This window comes from Acipenser ruthenus, chromosome 32 (genome assembly GCF_902713425.1).
Source record: "Acipenser ruthenus chromosome 32, fAciRut3.2 maternal haplotype, whole genome shotgun sequence".
Classification (NCBI taxonomy): domain Eukaryota; kingdom Metazoa; phylum Chordata; class Actinopteri; order Acipenseriformes; family Acipenseridae; genus Acipenser; species Acipenser ruthenus.
In genome coordinates this window covers 14,717,992-14,738,829 of record NC_081220.1, presented here as the reverse complement: position 1 = coordinate 14,738,829, position 20,838 = coordinate 14,717,992, and the positions used below count along the sequence as shown (strand labels likewise).

General features: G+C 40.7%; 1 protein-coding gene across 3 annotated transcripts in view; it reads right to left on the bottom strand.

Moving 5' to 3' along the window:
* Positions 1 to 20,442, bottom strand: part of LOC131703214 (nuclear receptor ROR-alpha A-like) — a 30,014-nt gene extending 9,572 nt beyond the window's left edge. Inside the window, exons 1-2 of one of the 3 annotated variants that reach the window (XM_059006188.1) lie at positions 20,351 to 20,442; positions 15,119 to 15,139 (exon numbers count right to left, since the gene is read on the bottom strand). In XM_059006188.1, coding sequence (XP_058862171.1) covers positions 15,119 to 15,139; positions 20,351 to 20,426 — 97 coding nt within the window. In that variant the 5' untranslated portion in view covers positions 20,427 to 20,442. Of the gene's footprint in view, positions 1 to 11,921; positions 12,137 to 15,118; positions 15,140 to 20,350 lie in introns of those variants that run through there. The other 2 variants (XM_059006189.1, XM_059006191.1) reach the window with 2 other exon arrangements.
* Between the last annotated feature and the right edge of the window lie 396 nt (positions 20,443 to 20,838).

Genomic DNA, 20,838 nt, shown 5'->3' with positions numbered 1-20,838 from the left:
ACAAACCGAACTGACAGATTCTTGCTGCCTACAAATTCTCTCTCTCTTTTTTTTTCTCATTTTCAGATATTGAGTGGAGAGTTTTCTTTTTGATGTTAAAAAGGTGTTTTTTTCGTTCCCTCTGCCCACCAGATCTTGCTAATTTCTGAAGCTGCTGTCTGTTTCAAGACTGATTCACAAAGCGCTCAGAAATGCATCGGCGTTACGCATTCAAACGGCAAAAAAGAAAACTTTTAAAACAGCCTTTAAAAATATATATATACCTGTTTTTGGTGTTAGTTTGAATATACAGCTCTGGAGAAACGTTTTGCATCATCACCCTGTAGAATGAACTAATTTTTCTTCATAAAGTCGAATGAAAACCTGCTGAAAAATATGATGTGACATTTTGAAAACATTAAATACTATCATGGCTTCCAGTAGACTTTATTATTATTATTATTATTATTATTATTATTATTATTATTATTATTATTATTATTATTATTATTATTATTAAGTGTTTAACCTGTAGTACTTTGTATTTAATCATATCCTGATGTAACTATCACTATTATCTGCTGTATTATTGAATTGTGGTTTGTCACACTTGAACAAAAGTTATTGTATTTCTTGCTCTTATTGTATTACTTGTATTGTAACACTTGAAATGTATTTGCTTACGATTGTAAGTCGCCCTGGATAAGGGCGTCTGCTAAGAAATAAATAATAATAATAATAATAATAATAATTATTATTATTATTATTTATCTATATCATTTTGTAATTTCGTTACACGATGTTAAATAAAATATCTAAATTATGTTCATATAGGATGTTGTTTTTTTGTCTCAATCCTAAAATTCTATTGATACAGAACTTTTTGCCTCCTTAGCTACAGATTTGGTCGTTTTCAATTCCCTTTCTAATATATATAGAGAGAGAGACACACACAGAAAACAGAGCCTTCGGTTTTCTATTTTCGCGATTGCAAACGACCCGAGCTCGGATCGAGGAGCATTGAAGACGGGACCGCCGGGGGGGGGGGACGGCCCGAGTTAGTTTGATGGCTCGTGTCTCTTCTCTGTTACCGACCCGAGATTTCTCACGGGAATTTCAAACATCAAATGCTCCTTGATTTCCATGCTCCCCTGTACTTATCCATACAACGGGGAATAGCAACACGACGTTAGGGATTTCAGTACGCCTATCATTTGTGTTTAAGGTTTTATTTCAACATAGCAGCAATGCGGGACAGTAATAAAAAACACACGACAGAGAGACAGTTCAAAAGTCGACGAACGTTTCAATACAGGAGGAATTAATGAATAAATCAATAAATACAGATAGATTTATTTCAGTTCCAGCCGCGTTTCTCCTCCCCCCAGCTTGTGTTTGTAAAGTCCATCTGTTAACCATTTCAAACCGTTCTTCGGATGTATTCTGCCAGAACTAAAACATATCATCAAATCTAGACAGGAAGCGAGCGTTTCTGCTGCAGCGCTCGATTACAGAAAAGAAACTGGCCGGTAACCATTTTACAATCCGCTTTCAAATCTGCTCGCTTAAAAACGATAAACACCCAATTCAAAATAAGAATAGAAAGTGTCAAATGAAAGACTGGGATTAGCATCACAATTATTATCAAAATGTCTCCGTGGAAGAGATCCGATTCCCAGAGCCGGCAGAACCGGCACATCGTAGACTGAAGCGTTGAAATAAATACCATCGCAGATTATTTAATTCAGCGATGAGAAAAGTCAGACAGCCTTTACATATACAGAAAGGTTTATATATATATATAATCTCTCAACGAGCCAGCTGCCCAGCGTTTCGATATGTTGTCCAGTCCCAGTCCCAGTCCCTGACCACATTCCGGCGCCTCCATAAGACTCACCTCTTCAAACAGCACCTGTAGAACTCCTCTGTTTGTATCCTGGGACACTATCACCCTTCATTTAAATGTGCTTTATTTTGCTCTTATCTGCCCCCTATTTTACTGCATTTAATCCTGTACTTCAGAATACTGTAATCTGCCAAGTTTTTAACCTGTAGTACTTTGTATTTAATCATATCCTGATGTAACTATCACTATTTAATCATATCCTGATGTAACTATCACTATTATCTGCTGTATTATTGAATTGTGGTTTGTCACACTTGAACAAAAGTTATTGTATTTCTTGCTCTTATTGTATTACTTGTATTGTAACACTTGAAATGTATTTGCTTACGATTGTAAGTCGCCCTGGATAAGGGCGTCTGCTAAGAAATAAATAATAATAATAATAATAATAATAATAATAATAATAATAATAATAATGTGCATATCTTTCTCAAGGGAGCCTGTGTTTGAATCATTGGAGGTATTTATAGTTTTTTTGACGGCATCACAACGACTTCTTGTTGTTTACTTTCAAACCCGTCATTTATTCTTACATGACGTAATGGTGTTCTATATATTGCGACGTCATTTTTACTTCTATCTTTATTACATCTGTATTCATTCTAATTAACATGATTTTATACACATTTATATTTCTATGATCAGTCAGTGGCTCTGAGGATCAGCCTTGTGTTTTGTTTTTTTCAATGAGATTTTAAATTCTCCACCTAGTTTATTTCCGATGTCGGATCGGATCGTTTTAATTAAGCGAGCTCCAATCGTTCCCCGTGTGAATGGGGCACTAAAATGCACTTAATATACATACATACATATATATATATATATATATATATATATATATATATATATATATATATATATATATATATATATATATATATATACACACACAGCCGTGTACAAATCTATTCAAACACCCCCCATTGCTTCTGTAGTTCTGATTTGCTGAGCGTATGAAATCAAACCGCTGGGACTGAAAATTATTATTATTATTATTATTATTATTATTATTATTATTATTATTATTACTATTATTATTATTTATTTCTTAGCAGACGCCCTTATCCAGGGAGACTTACAATTGTTACAAGATATCACATTATTTTTACATACAATTATGTAAAAAATAGGCATATTAGTAGCGATTGTCTAATTGAATTGATGCCTTTAATAGGCCACCCATGCAATTCATTTAAAACAATAAAGAGACAAGGAACACAGAGCCACACACGGTAAAACGCAGGAGACTTTTTTTTTTTTTTGTTTGAAACAGCTTGCTTTTATTTAAAATTGAGAAATGAAAAAAAAAATCCTTTAAATTATTATTTAAATTGTTCGATATTAATGAAAACAGCATTTAAATATACCATCATCATCATCATCATCATCATCATCATTATTATTATTATTATTATTATTATTATTATTATTATTATTATTAATTAATATTATTGTTGTTGTTGTTAGATGTATTATTGTTATTATTATCAAAAACAATAAATTGGTTTTAGGGTCGTTGTTTTTAATTTGTTCGGTTTAATTGAGATATATGGCTAATTCATCTATTGTCCAGTGGCGCAGTCTCTCAGATTCATAACAGGTGCGGAATGTCATCGCAGTCACACAGCAGCAGGTTTGCGTGTTAACGAATCGACGCGATGTCACAGTGGAATCTCATTGGGGTTTTTCTGGCTGATATGTTTTATATCTGTCGAGGTGTCTTGCAATAATCGCTATCTCAGCTAGTGAAATGCACAGCGAGAATAAAACAGCATGAAATATGATATTACCACGATTGAGGAGAGAAAAACACCCCTATATAAAATAATTGATTAACCTGCTGTGCGCCATTGTGGTTTAAATCTCCATTCTTATCAATGTTATTTATGTATCATGCGTGTCCTTCGTCTAAGAAGCTATACAGCACGCTGCTCTGTGTTTTATATTGATTATTAAACACGTTTAAAGGAAATAAAAACCAGCTCGGTGTTTTTAAAACTGAAACTAATTTAGCTGCCGTTTGAAACCGTTCAGAGTTATTTGCCAGTTTTTAGAATTTTAAAATGCCTTTTAAAAGAAAAAAAAAAACGAAATGGATTTTTGTTAACAGACTTGTTCTTAAAAACCGGGTTTAAAACTAGCTCTTTACAATGCTTCCCTATGCTTTACCATACCTCTCTGTGCTTTACAATGCTTCCATATGCTTTACCAGACCTCTGTGCTTTACAATGCTTCCCTATGCTTTACCAGACCTCTCTGTGCTTTACAATGCTTCCCTATGCTTTACCACACCTCTCTGTGCTTTACAATGCTTCCCTATGCTTTACCAGACCTCTCTGTGCTTTACAATGCTTCCCTATGCTTTACCAGACCTCTCTGTGCTTTACAATGCTTCCCTATGCTTTACCACACCTCTCTGTGCTTGATTACACTGTGCTGTGTTTTTACCGCGTGGCACGTTTGCAGTAGGGCGAGGCGTGAATGTTTGCACAGTAACATTATTTCACATTCTGAAACATTTTGATCCGTTTTAAATGCAGGAAAGAAAGAAAGAGAAAGAAAGAAGGAAAGAGAAAGAAAGAAAGAAAAATGTTTTCCACCAGAGCAAACGAGCAGTAAGTGAGCTGCACTGCACTTCAGAACTAGCCTGTGCACTGAAATGTGCTGATGGAAAAAACACACTTGCATTTGCCCTGAGACCTCGCCTACACAGACACTGACATACACATCATGTGCAGCCCTGACCAAACGCTTAGCATCACCCTGTAGCATGAACTCCCTCAGCTTCATAGAGTCCAATGAAAGCTGCTGAATAATGTTCCCTTGTTAACATATTGAATTCCACACCCTCTATATAGAATTAACTCCCTCAGCTTCATAGAGTCCAATGAAAGCTGCTGAATAATGTTCCCTTGTTAACATATTGAATTCCACCCCCTCTATATAGAATGAACTCCCTCAGCTTCATAGAGTCCAATGAAAGCTGCTGAATAATGTTCCCTGTTAACATATTGAATTCCACCCCCTCTATATAGAATGAACTCCCTCAGCTTCATAGAGTCCAATGAAAGCTGCTGAATAATGTTCCCTTGTTAACATATTGAATTCCACCCCCTCTATATAGAATGAACTCCCTCAGCTTCATAGAGTCCAATGAAAGCTGTTGAATAATGTTCCCTTGTTAACATATTGAATCACACACCCTCTATATAGAATGAACTCACTTAGCTTAAACTTTTATTTTTTTACCATATTAATTTGGCAGTTTCGTTTTGATTGCATGCTGTTAAATAAAATATGTAAAATGATGTTCATCTAGTTTTTTATTTATTTATTTTTTGTCTCAATCTTAAAATTCTCGCTCGTGCAAAGCTGTTGGTTGCAGCTGTACAGTTGCTTGTTGTGGTTCAATACAGAGGCGTGTTGCACAACGCTGCAGTCGGACAGTGTGATGCTGCAGAGCGACTCTCTCTCTCTCTCTCTCTCTCTCTCTCTCTCTCTCTCTCTCTCTCTCTCTCTCTCTCTCTCTCTCTCTCTGTTCTGTAACCCCTCTGGTTAACACCCTGTCACCCCAAAACACACCGCAGCCCCCCGGGCCATCTAACAAGACAGCTCTGCCTGCCCACAATAATCAAAGTGAGAAGGGCTGACGGGACAGCGACAGAGAGAGTCTGACTCAGAGACACACGAGGATCAGAGACACACACACAGGGATCAGAGACACACAGGCACTAGAGACACACACACAGGCACTAGAGACACACACACAGGCACTAGAGACACACACACAGGGATCAGAGACACACACACAGGCACTAGAGACACACACACAGGGATCAGAGACACACACACAGGCACTAGAGACACACACACAGGGATCAGAGACACACACAGGCACTAGAGACACACACACAGGGATCAGAGACACACACACAGGCACTAGAGACACACACACAGGGATCAGAGACACACACAGGCACTAGAGACACACACACAGGGATCGGAGACACACACACAGGCACTAGAGACACACACACAGGGATCAGAGACACACACAGGCACTAGAGACACACACACAGGGATCAGAGACACACACACAGGCACTAGAGACACACACACAGGGATCAGAGACACACACACAGGCACTAGAGACACACACACAGGCACTAGAGACACACACACAGGGATCAGAGACACACACACAGGCACTAGAGACACACACACAGGCACTAGAGACACACACACAGGGATCAGAGACACACACACAGGCACTAGAGACACACACACAGGGATCAGAGACACACACACAGGGATCAGAGACACACACACAGGGATCGGAGACACACACACAGGCACTAGAGACACACATACAGGCACTAGAGACACACACACAGGGATCAGAGACACACACACAGGCACTAGAGACACACACACAGGCACTAGAGACACACACACAGGGATCAGAGACACACACACAGGCACTAGAGACACACACACAGGCATCAGAGACACACACACAGGCACTAGAGACACACATACAGGGATCAGAGACACACACACAGGCACTAGAGACACACACACAGGCACTAGAGACACACACACAGGCACTAGAGACACACACACAGGGATCAGAGACACACACACAGGCACTAGAGACACACACACAGCCACTAGAGACACACACACAGGGATCAGATAATAATAATAATAATAATAATAATAATAATAATAATAATAATAATAATAATAATGACTCCCATTGCAGAATAGTTTAAAGCAACAGGCAAAACACAGCCAAAAAAATGAGGGTGTTTCTGCAAGTGGAAAACGTTTTCTTTTTGTGGGTTTCCTCGAATTCTCCACACATGCACACACACACACACACACACACACACGCACACACACGCCTGTCAAAACCACAGCATCAGCTGCATCACTGGGTTCGGAACTATGGGGTCACGAAAACTCCAGAAAATAGAGAGACCCCCCCCCCCCGAGTCACAGGGGGTGTGAAGAGTCGAGAATCTAGGTCTTGACGTGCACTGCGGTTGCATTTTATGAAATCGCTTGAGAGATTATTATTATTATTATTATTATTATTATTATTATTATTATTACTATTATTTAATAATAATATTTGTATTAGGGGTGTGTAGAAACTCGTACTCATATAATTGCCTTTCAGAAGTATTTAACGAGGGAGGTATTCAATAAATTCAGTTTGTTTACGCATCGATTCCAAAAACAAGAAAAGCCGTCCTCCCCTCACCTTTACAACCGAGAAAGCCGTCCTCCCCTCACCTTTACAACCCAGTACCGAATCCACGGCTGTTGACTTCATTGCCTCGGTACAGCAAAAGCAAAACAACTTCGGCTCCCGCGAACGGGAGGCACACTTTCGCTTTCAGTCGGGTTTTGAAAGACTCTCCACGGAAGTTGATTGCCGTTGTGAGGTTCGTCAAAGGAGTCGACGACAAAACTCTTTATTTAAAACCTCCTCAGGACTGTTAACGAATTAAAACTGGGAATGAATTAGGTGACGGATTAAAATGGATTTTAAAAATAAATAAATAAATGAATAAACTTGTGAGTTATTGTGAACAGAGACCGATATCTTTGACTAACAGGTATTACAACATATTAGCTAAAAAGAGAAGAGACTGCAGGTCTTTCTGGAGGAGAGAGAGAGAGAGAGAGAGAAGGAATAGCTGCTGAAGAGTTTGTAGCGACGAGCCTGGCACACAGATATCTTCTTTCTTTCATTTTTTTAATATAGTGCCTTTCATAGTGGACCACCATCATACAGCGCTTTACAGAGGCAGGCTGTGAGCTGCACATTATCTGCAGAGTCACTTACAATAGGGCATTGATTTACCATTATTTATTATGATTTATTTCTTAGCCCTTATCCTGGGCGACTTACAGTCGTAAACAAAAATACATTTCAAGAATCACAGTACAAGTAATAATACAATTAAGAGCAAAAATACAATGACTTTGGTTCTAGCAACATCTCATCCGCAGGACGGAGCACAAGGAGGTGAAGTGACTTGCTCAGGGTCACACACAGTGAGTCAGTCAGGGGCAGAGGTGGGATTTGAACCGGAGACCTCCAGGTTACAAGCCCTGGGCTTTAACCACTGGACCGCACTGCCTCTCTAATTTTGTTCTCTGATGCAGTGGATCTTTGGCAATACTTGTTCAATTTACCATGCCGATAAAGTATTGGAATTTATTCTAGAACCATTTTCATTGTGTGTTCTCAGAAGCAGTGCAGTTGCTTTATATTTTCAGGGCCGTGTAAGATTGGTGCTCACACTGATATAAACATTAAGAAATAAAACACGGGTTGCTTGTCGTCGTCAGATCAGGGGAATTTTTTTTTTAAATTTTTTTCTTTTTGGTTGCTTTTTGATAAAAAAAAAACAGCTTTGTTCTGCACACCCTGGATGAGTTGAAAGCAAAAAAAAAAAAAAAAAACACACACACACACACACAAGAACAAAGCGATCTGATAAAGATTGTCTCGTTTTCACGGCTTCATTCAGAAGTATGTCAGCAGTAAAAAAAATATTTTTTTTTAAAACATGTCAGCATTTTTTTTTTCAGGTTTAATTTTTCTGAATGTTTAAACTTTAGCATTATCCATAACTTAAAAAAAAATCTAACAGATTTCTAAGGCATATTATATATATATCTATATACTGTAAAAGCACAGAAAAGTAGAATACAGCACAGTGAAAGCATTGTAAAGCACAGAGAGGTCTGGTAAAGCATAGGGAAGCATTGTAAAGCACAGAGAGGTCTGGTAAAGCATAGGGAAGCATTGTAAAGCACAGAGAGGTCTGGTAAAGCATAGGGAAGCATTGTAAAGCACAGAGAGGTCTGGTAAAGCATAGGGAAGCATTGTAAAGCACAGAGAGGTCTGGTAAAGCATAGGGAAGCATTGTAAAGCACAGAGAGGTCTGGTAAAGCATAGGGAAGCATTGTAAAGCACAGAGAGGTCTGGTAAAGCATAGGGAAGCATTGTGAAGCACAGAGAGGTGTGGTAAAGCATAGGGAAGCATTGTAAAGCACAGAGAGGTCTGGTAAAGCATAGGGAAGCATTGTAAAGCACAGAGAGGTCTAGTAAAGCATAGGGAAGCATTGTAAAGCACAGAGAGGTCTGGTAAAGCACAGGGAAGCATTGTAAAGCACAGAGAGGTCTGGCAAAGCATAGGGAAGCATTGTAAAGCACAGAGAGGTCTGGTAAAGCATAGGGAAGCATTGTAAAGCACAGAGAGGTCTGGTAAAGCATATAAAAAATATAGCAAATCAGGGTAAATTATGAATAAACATGGTGGGGGGGGGACTGCAAAAGGATTGTGGTAAAATGTAACGGGGTCAGGGTTAGTTTCACTTCTCATCTAACATTTAACGTTGCTGCCTTTCGGGTTTCAGGTCAATTGAATTGAAAGGGTTTTTAAAGCTGCAGACGAGACTTCGATCCTGTTATTGCCTCCTCGAGTGAAGCAGAGAGGGAGTGAAGCGCTGAGCCCCCGGGCTCCGTGCCGCCCCACGGAGAGGTGTGCACAGATAGGGGTCGGGTGAGGGTTCGGGATACCAGGACTCTCTCCAGCCTGGCTCTCGGAGCTGTCCCGGTGTACTCAACAACGGAGGAGCTTTTAGGTAAGAACGTTTTTTTTTTTTAACAAAATATATTTCAAGTACTAAATAAAACTCGATTTAAGATATCTGAATGTGTTCAAATCGAAAGAGTTCCAGACCACAGTTCAAGTCTTCAAAGTTTGTGGATGGAGAGTTTGTTAACTTTTAAAAGGTAAAGCCTGTTCATTGTAATTAAAAAATTAAAACCAAATAACTAAAGAGATATATAATGCCTAAATCATATAAAATTGACCCTGAGGAAGTCACTTCACCTCCTTGTGCTTCGGGTGAGACGTAAAACAAACGAGCTCCTATTGGAAGTGACTCTGCAGCAGCAGCAGCAGCAGCAGTTGTTGATGATGCATAGTTCACCCTCCTAGTCTCTGTAAGCCGCTTTGGATAAAAGTGTCTGCTGAATAACTCGTTAATAATAATAATAATAATAATAATAATAATAATAATAATAATAATAAACTAAGTATATATATATAGTATTAGAATAGTATTAGTATTATTAGTATTAGAACAGCTCAAATTAGACAATGCGACATATAGAGGAATAAAAGAAAGTAAATGGATAAATAGACTGAACACAATGATGCCAGCGGGACTCAACAGAAAAGAATGAACTAATTAACTTCAATAAATATATAACATTTAAATAAATAAACAAAATGCATTCAAAAGTTGTGCATGCTGATGCGCTGGGGAGGCCAAATCTAGACTGATCCTCAGAGCCAGCATTGCATAATATAATAAAAATATAAGTTTATATAAAGTAGTGTTAATTAGAATTAATACAGATTCAAAGATAGAAGTAAAAATGATGTCACAATATATAGAACACCATTACATCATGTAAGAATAAATCATGGATTTGAATGTAAACAATAACAAGTAGTTGTCATGCCGTCAAAAACCTATAAATACCTCCAATGTTTGGATTCAAACACAGGCTCCCTTGAGAAAGATATGAACAACATATCGAAACGTTGGGCAGCTGGCTCTTTGAGCTAATATATATGTATATATATATGAAATCCTCTTAAGCACTCTCTCAATTTGCTTTTAATTTTGTAAAATGGACGTGATTTCTTTTTTCTCCTTTCAAAAAATAGGTGTTGAATTAAAGAATGGAAAAAAAACCTTTTTGAAAATGTAACCCAGCTCGTCTGAAGGTCTGTCGCTGAATTCGTCAGGGTTTTTACATCGAGCGTTTGGTTGTGGATGAGAAGGGTTGAAGTTCTGGGTTAATTAATAAAAAATAAATTTAAAATCATTTTAAACTGAGTTAAAGATCAGACTCTGGAGGGCCTTGATCCACTTTGCTGGATATCTTTTTAATGTCGTTTTTTTGATTGATGATATAAAGTATGATATTCACTTCATGATTATTATTATTTATTTCTTAGCAGACGCCCTTATCCAGGGCAACTTACAATTGTTACAAGATATCACATTATACAGATATCACATTATTTTTACATACAATTACCCATTTATACAGTTGGGTTTTTACTGGAGCAATCTAGGTAAAGTACCTTGCTCAAGGGTACAGCAGCAGTGTCCCCCACCTGGGATTGAACCCACGACCCTCTGGTTAGGAGTCCAGAGCCCTAACCACTACTCCACACTGCTGCCACAAATATCTAACATGGTAGCAGACATTTTAAACGCAGGACATTTTTGCCATTGAAAAATAAAACTGTAATTTATCCCTGACTACAACTGGAGTCTTATTCCTACCCTTGTAGGTAGATAGTCATTGTTTGAAGGAGGTTTTTAGCTGATCATATAGAGCAGACTGCGACAGTGTATTGGTGGTAGAAGTGGGATATTAAGACAGCTAGAAAGATCAGGGATGAAATAAGACTCCTATTGCACAGCAGTGTCACCCAGTCCAGGTTTTACTGCTACCAGCTTGATCAGCCCCAGTGTGTCTAGCTAACAAGCTCAGGTGTGTCTGATTATTAAACTCACAGTGAAACCAGGACTGGATCACACTGCTGTGCAACAGAAGTCTTTACAATGCTTCCCTATGCTTTACCAGACCTCTCTGTGCTTTACAATGCTTCCCTATGCTTTACCAGACCTCTCTGTGCTTTACAATGCTTCCCTATGCTTTACCAGACCTCTCTGTGCTTTACAATGCTTCCCTATGCTTTACCAGACCTCTCTGTGCTTTACAATGCTTCCCTATGCTTTACCAGACCCCTCTGTGCTTTACAATTCTTCCCTATGCTTTACCAGACCTCTCTGTGCTTTACCGTGCTGTCACTGTGCTTTATTACACTTCTACTATGGGTCACTTTTAGAAGGGTTTGTATAACAGTTTGTAGATGAATCAGCCCTTTGTTCCAGTCCGAAAACAAAACCCCGAATCTCTTACCTCTCATTGCGTCTGACGATCAAAATCGACACAAGCTTTTTTTCACCTGGGATCTTGCGTTCCCGGCAGGTATCTACGCAATCTGTATGAGCAGCTGTTCTGTTGATGCTGTCCCTGTTTGATCACTGGCTCTGCCGGTCTCTGTGCACCCCTGTGCTAGCACTGGTGGTAAAGCCTCAGTACGCGTGGCTGGTTAAGGCAGATCTCTACGCACACTTTTGTGGTGAAGTTTTTGCAACATTGCAGAAGGCAGGTGTCAGTGCCACGCCCCCCCCCCCCCCTTCCTCCCCACCCCAGAGCCTGACAGACACCCGCCCGGGGGCCAATCACAGCCCAGTGGGAGGGGCCAGGCGCTCCAAAACAAAATCGCTACTGAATGAGAGCAGAAGATTACTGCAGAATGATCACATTTTCTTTTTCAGAAACCACATGAATTAATCTGCTGAGGCGTGCTTGTCTTTACCAGCGTCTTGCTCTTAAAGTTTGATAAGAGATGAAATCGTTGACATTTTTTTTTTTTTTTGTAATCGTTGACATTTTTCTATTGATTCCATTTAACCATCCGATCGACGTGATGGACTGATCGATTAGTCACACCTGCTTGCCGGTGATATGAAACTGCACCGGAAGATAATCACACAACTATTAACATAATTCTGTTGACTGCAAATTGTTTCATAATGTCAGCGAATGTTTAATATACACATATATTTATATATACAGCTGTGGCCAAAAGTTTAGCATCACCTAGAATTGTAGGATTGAGACATGATTTAAAAAAAATGATATGCCCATAATTTAACTCTTATTTCATGAAATCAAAAGAAACTACAAAATGATGTTGTTAAAAAAAGTCTACCAGAAGGAAGCCATAATAATAGTATTTCATGTTAGATTTAGAAATGTCACATTTTTTTAATTTGTCAGTTTTTTCATTCAGTCTCTATTATTATTATTATTATTATTTCCGTTAAGCTCACAGAATCCATGAAAGTCAAACCTAGAACAGTGAAGACTGCTCTGCAATGGGAGTCTTGTTCCCTCGCTACCCCCCCTCTCCACCGCGCCTCTGTACCAGGTGTGCCCCCTCCCCTCCCCTCCCCTCCCCTCCCCCCAGGTGGCCAGACCCTCGCTTGTCTCTCGGAGTGGCAGTTTGAGAGGCAGGGGCAGCTGGGTCTCTGCGACGCTCCTCTGCTGTCTCTGATCAGCTCAGAGTCGTTAACCACAGAACTGCAGAGCACAGCAGCTACTGGATAACCACACACTCCACATGCCAGCTCTCTGTCTCTCTCTATCTCTCTCTCTTTCTCTCTCTCTCTCTCTGCATATCTCTATTCAGCTACTGGATAACCACACACTCCACATGCCAGCTCTCTGTCTCTCTCTATCTCTCTCTCTCTCTCTGCATATCTCTATTCAGCTACTGGATAACCACACACTCCACACATGCCACCTCTCTGTCTCTCTCACTCTCTATCTCTCTCTTTCTCTGTGTCCCTCTGTCACAAAGACGGCCAGAGTGGGTGGCGTCAGACCAGAAGCAGGAAGGAATACAAACACAGAGACTTGGATTTTGGTTAGGCTGAGCGCGTGATCGCGCTCAGCATTTAATAAACAGACAGAAAATAAAAGGTTTGAAACACAAAAACACTGGACACGGCACTTGCGCCAAAACAAAAGGACAAACAAAACGACTAAACACTAACACACAGGTGAAACGGAGACGAACAAACACGGTGAGTACAAACCAAACACTTATTATATTTACGCTCTTACTTTCAATTACTCCTCTCTCTCTCTCACCCGTTCTCCACTCCCGAACACCTAACCCCCGAGTGACTAAACGTGCATCTATTTATACTGTTTGTGCTGGGATTCAATTACTAATTAATTATTCACTTGAATCCCAGCACGTGAATTCATTACGTGAAACCCCGTGTTCACATATTATATTTTAAATGCACGTGCGTGATGTGCTCTCCTCGTGCCTAAATACAAATATACACTTTTTAAATACACGTGAAACACAGACCCGTTTATATCCCGTGTACCAATGACTATACACCAACATTTACACACGCAACATACAACACATAACACAAATGCACACAGGGGCGGGGCGCTTTGCCACACCCTCTCTCTTTCACTCTCTCTCTATGTCTTACTCTCTCTCTCTCTATCTCTCTCCCACTCTATCTCTCTGCCTCCCCCTCTCTCTCTCCCTCTCTCCTTATCTAAAAAACAAACAAACAAGCAAAGTAAATAACTTTGTTTCCTTTTAAAAATCACATCACGCTGGTTTTGGAAGTGAGCTCTCTTTCTTTAAAACTGGGCTGCTGATGGAAACGCAGGAGCCCGGTTTCAAACCCCGCTTCTAGCCCAGTTTCCCAGTGGCAGACGGAAACGCTGGAGCCCCGTTTCAGCCCCGGTTCTCGCTGACAGACGGAGACCCTGTGCTTCACTGTATTTAACATCAGCAAAATGTATTTATTAATTATTGATTTATTTGGCAGATGTCTTTATCCCAGGCGACTCACACAGGTGTTACAGGGCAGCACAGGGTTACAATGCAAGCTTCATATTTAAACACAGTGTAGTTTACAGCAAGTGCAAATAATAACACTACTAGAATACAATATGAACTAGGATGCTATGTATAATAATAACACTACTAGAATACAATATGAACTGGGATGCTGTGTATAATAATAACACTACTAGAATACAATATGAACTAGGATGCTCTGTATAATAATAACACTACTAGAATACAATATGAACTAGGATGCTATGTATAATAATAACACTACTAGAATACAATATGAACTAGGATGCTCTGTATAATAATAACACTACTAGAATACAATATGAACTAGGATGCTGTGTATAATAATAACACTACTAGAATACAATCTGAACTAGGATGCTGTGTATAATAATAACACTGCTAGAATACAATATGAACTAGGATGATTTGTATAATAATAACACTACTAGAATACAATATGAACTAGGATGCTATGTATAATAATAACACTACTAGAATACAATATGAACTAGGATGCTGTGTATAATAATAACACTGCTAGAATACACTATGAACCAGGATGCAGTCAGTTAGGATCACAGCCAGTTGTATCTGCGATGGCGCAGTGGTAATGCAAGGCTAGGGGACACTCGGCTCAGACTCTACTTACACGGGTGGCTCGTCTTCTTCCCTGCAAGACACAGAATACGAGACGGATCAAAGAAGCATCTCTTTGTATTGAGATCTCTGTGGCAGTGCAGAGGCTCTGCTGCTGTGAATAGGGTGTGTGTGTGTGTGTGTGTGCGTGCGTGTCTCTGTGTGTGTGTGCGTCTGTGCGTGTCTCTGTGTGTGTGTGTGTGTGCGTGCGTGTCTCTGTGTGTGTGTGCGTGTCTCTGTGTGTGTGTGCGTGCATGTCTCTGTGTGTGAGTGCGTCTGTGCGTGTCTCTGAGTGTGTGTGTGTTTGTGTGTGGGGGTGGGGGGTGTAAGGTTGGCAGGGAAGGGGTTAAATCCGTCCGTGCCAGCAATCACAGGAGTGGCCAGTCTCCAGTTAGGTACTTGAGTGCTATTTGCACAATGGAGAAATCCGGCTATTTTAGGATTGAGAAGAAAAAAAAAACTGTATGAACCTAATTTAGATATTTTATTTAACATCGCGTCATTGATTAAAGAAACTACAAAAGCGATAATATTAGCACAGTATTTCCTGTTAGATTTTGAAATGTCACATCTTTAAAATTTTTGACAGTTTTTTTTCGTTCAGTATATGGAAAACTACAAAGCAGTATGTAATTCAATATGTGAACGAAACATTATTCAGAAGGCTGCGTTCGACTTTATGAAGCAAAATTAGTTAATTCTACAGAGAGAGAGAAACACAGAGAGAGAGGCAGAGAGAGAGTGTGAGACAGAGACACAGAGAGAGAGACAGATAGACAGACACAGAGAGATAGAGTGTGAGACACAGAGACACAGAGAGAGACAGATAGACAGACAGACAGACAGAGAGATAGAGTGTGAGACACAGAGACACAGAGAGAGACAGATAGACAGACAGACAGACAGAGAGATAGAGTGTGAGACACAGAGACACAGAGAGAGACAGATAGACAGACACACACACACACAGAGACAGAGAGAGAGTGTGAGACAGAGACGCAGAGAGAGAGACAGATAGACAGACAGACAGACAGAGAGATAGAGTGTGAGACACAGAGACACAGAGAGAGACAGATAGACAGACACACACACACACAGAGACAGAGAGAGAGTGTGAGACAGAGACGCAGAGAGAGAGACAGATAGACAGACAGACAGACAGAGAGATAGAGTGTGAGACACAGAGACACAGAGAGAGACAGATAGACAGACACACACACACACAGAGACAGAGAGAGAGTGTGAGACAGAGACGCAGAGAGAGAGACAGATAGACAGACAGACAGACAGAGAGATAGAGTGTGAGACACAGAGACACAGAGAGAGACAGATAGACAGACACACACACACACAGAGACAGAGAGAGAGTGTGAGACAGAGACGCAGAGAGAGACAGATAGACAGACAGACAGACAGAGAGATAGAGTGTGAGACACAGAGACACAGAGAGAGACAGATAGACAGACACACACACAGAGACAGAGAGAGAGTGTGAGACACAGAGACACATCATTTCAAACACAGGAGATGAAGAGATCTGAGAGTCAGTTGTCAGTCTGGGTTTGTTGTGGTCGGGTCCACGAGCCTCGGATACGACAGTTCTCGGAATAGCGAGTCTGGGAAATCTCCGGGGGTATTAATAGCCCTCCCCGATCACAGGGATGTGGCAACGAAGACGAAAATCATCAAAAGAAAATAAAAATGAAAAAAGCGTGGGGGGGAAGCAAGTGAGAGACAGAGAGAGAGAGAGAGAGAGACAGAGGCACATATCACCAGCACAGAAACCCTTTGAAGTGTCAGGTTTTTTTTTTCATATATATCAGCAAAAAACAAAATGTGCTTTACCAGACCTCTCTGTGCTTTACAATGCTTCCCTATGCTTTACCAGACCTCTCTGTGCTTTACAATGCTTCCCTATGCTTTACCAGACCTCTCTGTGCTTTACAATGCTTCCCTATGCTTTACCACACCTCTCTGTGCTTTACAATGCTTCCCTATGCTTTACCAGACCTCTCTGTGCTTTACAATGCTTCCCTATGCTTTACCAGACCTCTCTGTGCTTTACAATGCTTCCCTATGCTTTACCAGACCTCTCTGTGCTTTACAATGCTTCCCTATGCTTTACCAGACCTCTCTGTGCTTTACAATGCTTGCCTATGCTTTACCAGACCTCTCTGTGCTTTACAATGCTTCCCTATGCTTTACCAGACCTCTCTGTGCTTTACAATGCTTCCCTATGCTTTACCATACCTCTCTGTGCTATACAATCCTTCCCTATGCTTTACCAGACCTCTCTGTGCTTTACAATGCTTCCCAATGCTTTACCAGACCTCTCTGTGCTTTACAATGCTTCCCTATGCTTTACCATACCTCTCTGTGCTATACAATCCTTCCCTATGCCTTCACTGTGCTGTGCACACACACAGATACACACACATACACACACAGACACTGAGACAGACACAAGCACACGCACGCACACTCTCTTCTCGACTCTTATCAATCTCTCTTATCTGCTCTATCAGTCCCACCGCAATGTGGAAAAAAGTGTGAATGTGAAATGCAAATGTCCCTCCCATGTTAAATCTGGTGCTGTTTCACAATCGTGTGGTCGGCTGCTATTACTCACGCACCCCCCCCACCCCCACCCCCCCTGACATTTTCCAAACACAGTCGTTCTGCTCGCTTAATTAGTGGGGCGACGGATATTCGGACAGAAAGAAAAAGGAGCGCTGTCATTACCCTTCACCTTAATAATAATAATAATGATAATAATAATAATAATAATAATAAGCATTAGTCTACAGCTCTGGCCAAAAGTTTTGCATCACCCAGAATTTTAGGATTGAGACATCAATACAAGCGCATATATATATATATATATATGAACATAGTGTAGATCTCTTGCCTGACATCATGTAATCAAAAGAAACTACAAAATGATATTGCATAAAAAGAAGCCATAACAGTAGCACTGTATTTCAATTTTTTTTTTGGGTCAGTTTTTCATTAAGTTTATGGAAAGCTGCAATATGAAATTCAACGTGTCAACGTAACATTATTCAGCGCGTTCCGCTGGACTTCATGAAGCAGACTTTGTTCATTCTACAGGGGGAAGCAAAGCCTTTCTCCAGAGCTGTGCACACTCCAGGCTCAGCTCTCCAGCGCATTAATATTTCACTGCTAGCCTCAGGGAGCAGGATACTGTGTTTCGCTGAGCACTGTGAAACGTTTGCATACCCTGCAGTTCCGTTGTTGGTCCGATGAGAGGTGATACAGCAGACTGGAGTTTAATTCTGCCCCCTCAACAAAACAATTGCTTCAAGAATGTTTCTGTTATTTTTTTGTATGATTGTTTGAGTAACACCAATCTTAAAGAAGTTTGCACTACAGGAAATCCAGAATAATATATTCTATAATAATAACATGGATGGGAATCAGACTCCTATTGCACAGCAGTGTCACCCAGTCCAGGTTTTACTGCTACCAGCTTGATCAGCCCCAGTGTGTCTAGCTAACAAGCTCAGGTGTGGTATGGTAAAGCATAGGGAAGCATTGTAAAGCACAGAGAGGTGTGGTAAAGCACAGGGAAGCATTGTAAAGCACAGAGAGGTCTGGTAAAGCATAGGGAAGCATTGTAAAGCACATACAGGTGTGGTAAAGCATAGGGAAGCATTGTAAAGCACAGAGAGGGATGGTAAAGGATATTAACAAACATGGCAAACCAGGGTAAACTCTGGTAAATGCACAGTATGATTATACTGTGGTTATATTATGCATTTACTTAGGCAAAGGCACATATTGCAGACAGACAGACAGGTAGGCAGACAGGCAGACAGGTGGCCCCTCTCTGCTCTGCCAGTTTTCGATGCTAAAGTGAAACCACAAGCTAACAAACACTGCTGTGCACGGAACTGCTGGGTTACTGTACCACACACACACACACACACACACACACACACACACACACACACACACTGAGACACACACACACACACACACACTGAGACACACACGCACACACACTGAGACACACACACACACACACTGAGACACACACGCACACACACTGAGACACACACGCACACACACTGAGACACACACTGAGACACACACGCACACACGCTGAGACACACACGCACACACGCTGAGACACACACACACACTGAGACGCACCCCATTACACTGTTGTATTTACTGGCAGTAATCCCACACACTCTCTCTTTCAATTCCGCTCGATAAATGAGTTTGAAATGGGGCTCTGTGTATGACGAGAATGTTCCTAATTCAGATGAGCTTCCTTAAACAAGGGGACAGCAATACAGACAATCTCTCTCTCTCTCCCTCCCCTCTCACCCCCTCCCCTCTCCTCCTCTCCCCTCTCCTCTCCTCCACTGTGCTGTGCTGAACTCTTAGAAAAGACCTTTATCACACCTCAGCCACAAGTGATCCTTTTCTGGTTGAAATTTTTGACACCTTGGTTTTGAATTTGCACATTTGTAGAGTTTCATTGAGACCTTTGACTTTTCATGCCTGTACACACTTAGAGGGGGCGATGGCTTAGTTCAATACCATTTGCACCCGTGCAAAATCCAGCCAATTGTCTCAGACAATAGGAGAACCTTTTATAACAGTTAGTTGACCCTGTTTTTTAATATGCTTTACCAGACCTCTCTGTGCTTTACAATGCTTCCCTATGCTTTACCAGACCTCTCTGTGCTTTACAATGCTTCCCTATGCTTTACCATCCCTCTCTGTGCTTTACAATGCTTCCCTAAGCTTTACCAGACCTCTCTGTGCTTTACAATGCTTCCCTATGCTTTACCAGACCTCTCTGTGCTTTACAATGCTTTAGAATGTTCTTAAGATGCATTTTTTAAAAATGCATGCATGCAAACCAGACCGATATAACTAATAATAATAATAATAATAATAATAATAATAATAATAATGGATCCTGTCTCTCTGCGAACCGATAACCTCCACGCACGCTCAGTCATTATAAGTTGCAGTTGTAAAATCAATTGATTCTAACGTGTATGCAATGACACGACGCCTGTGTTGCGGTATCGCGTGTCTGCTGTACAGAAACCAAAAGCGCGTGCCCAAAATCAAACGTCAAAACAGACGTGACCAATGACCGAGAGCGCTGCCGAGCAACAAAACTGACCTAGTCAATAATAATAATAATAATAATAATAATAATAATAATCATCATCATCATCATTATTCTCCTCCCACTAACCTGTTTTGACTGTATCCGTCTCGTCAGCACTGACGCTAGAACTCTCCGACACGTTACTTGAATCTTCATTTTCCATTTTCTTTCCACACACACCCCCCTCCCCTTCCAGAACTTTTTTTTATATATATACTTTCTGCCACCCCCCGTTCCCCCTCTCCCTGCTCTCCTCGCGTACTGTATATATCGGTGTTGTTGTTTGTAAGCCGCGTTGCTATTCGGGTATTGCCCGGCGCGTCATGCTGTTTTGACAGGGTGACTGATGTTGTCTCTCTATCGTTCTCCACTTGCAAGATTCAATTACTGGCGTGGAACATCCCGATTTTTTTTTCTTTCCCCGGCAAGGGAAGACAAATTGAGTGCAGAGCGGAGCGTGGGATAGTCTATTTGCACAGCAATGCTGGCTATTTAGCACGCTCTTTCCACATGTCTGTACGAAGCGTGTATTTACATTGGTTTGCCTACATTACCTCTCTGTGCTTTACAATGCT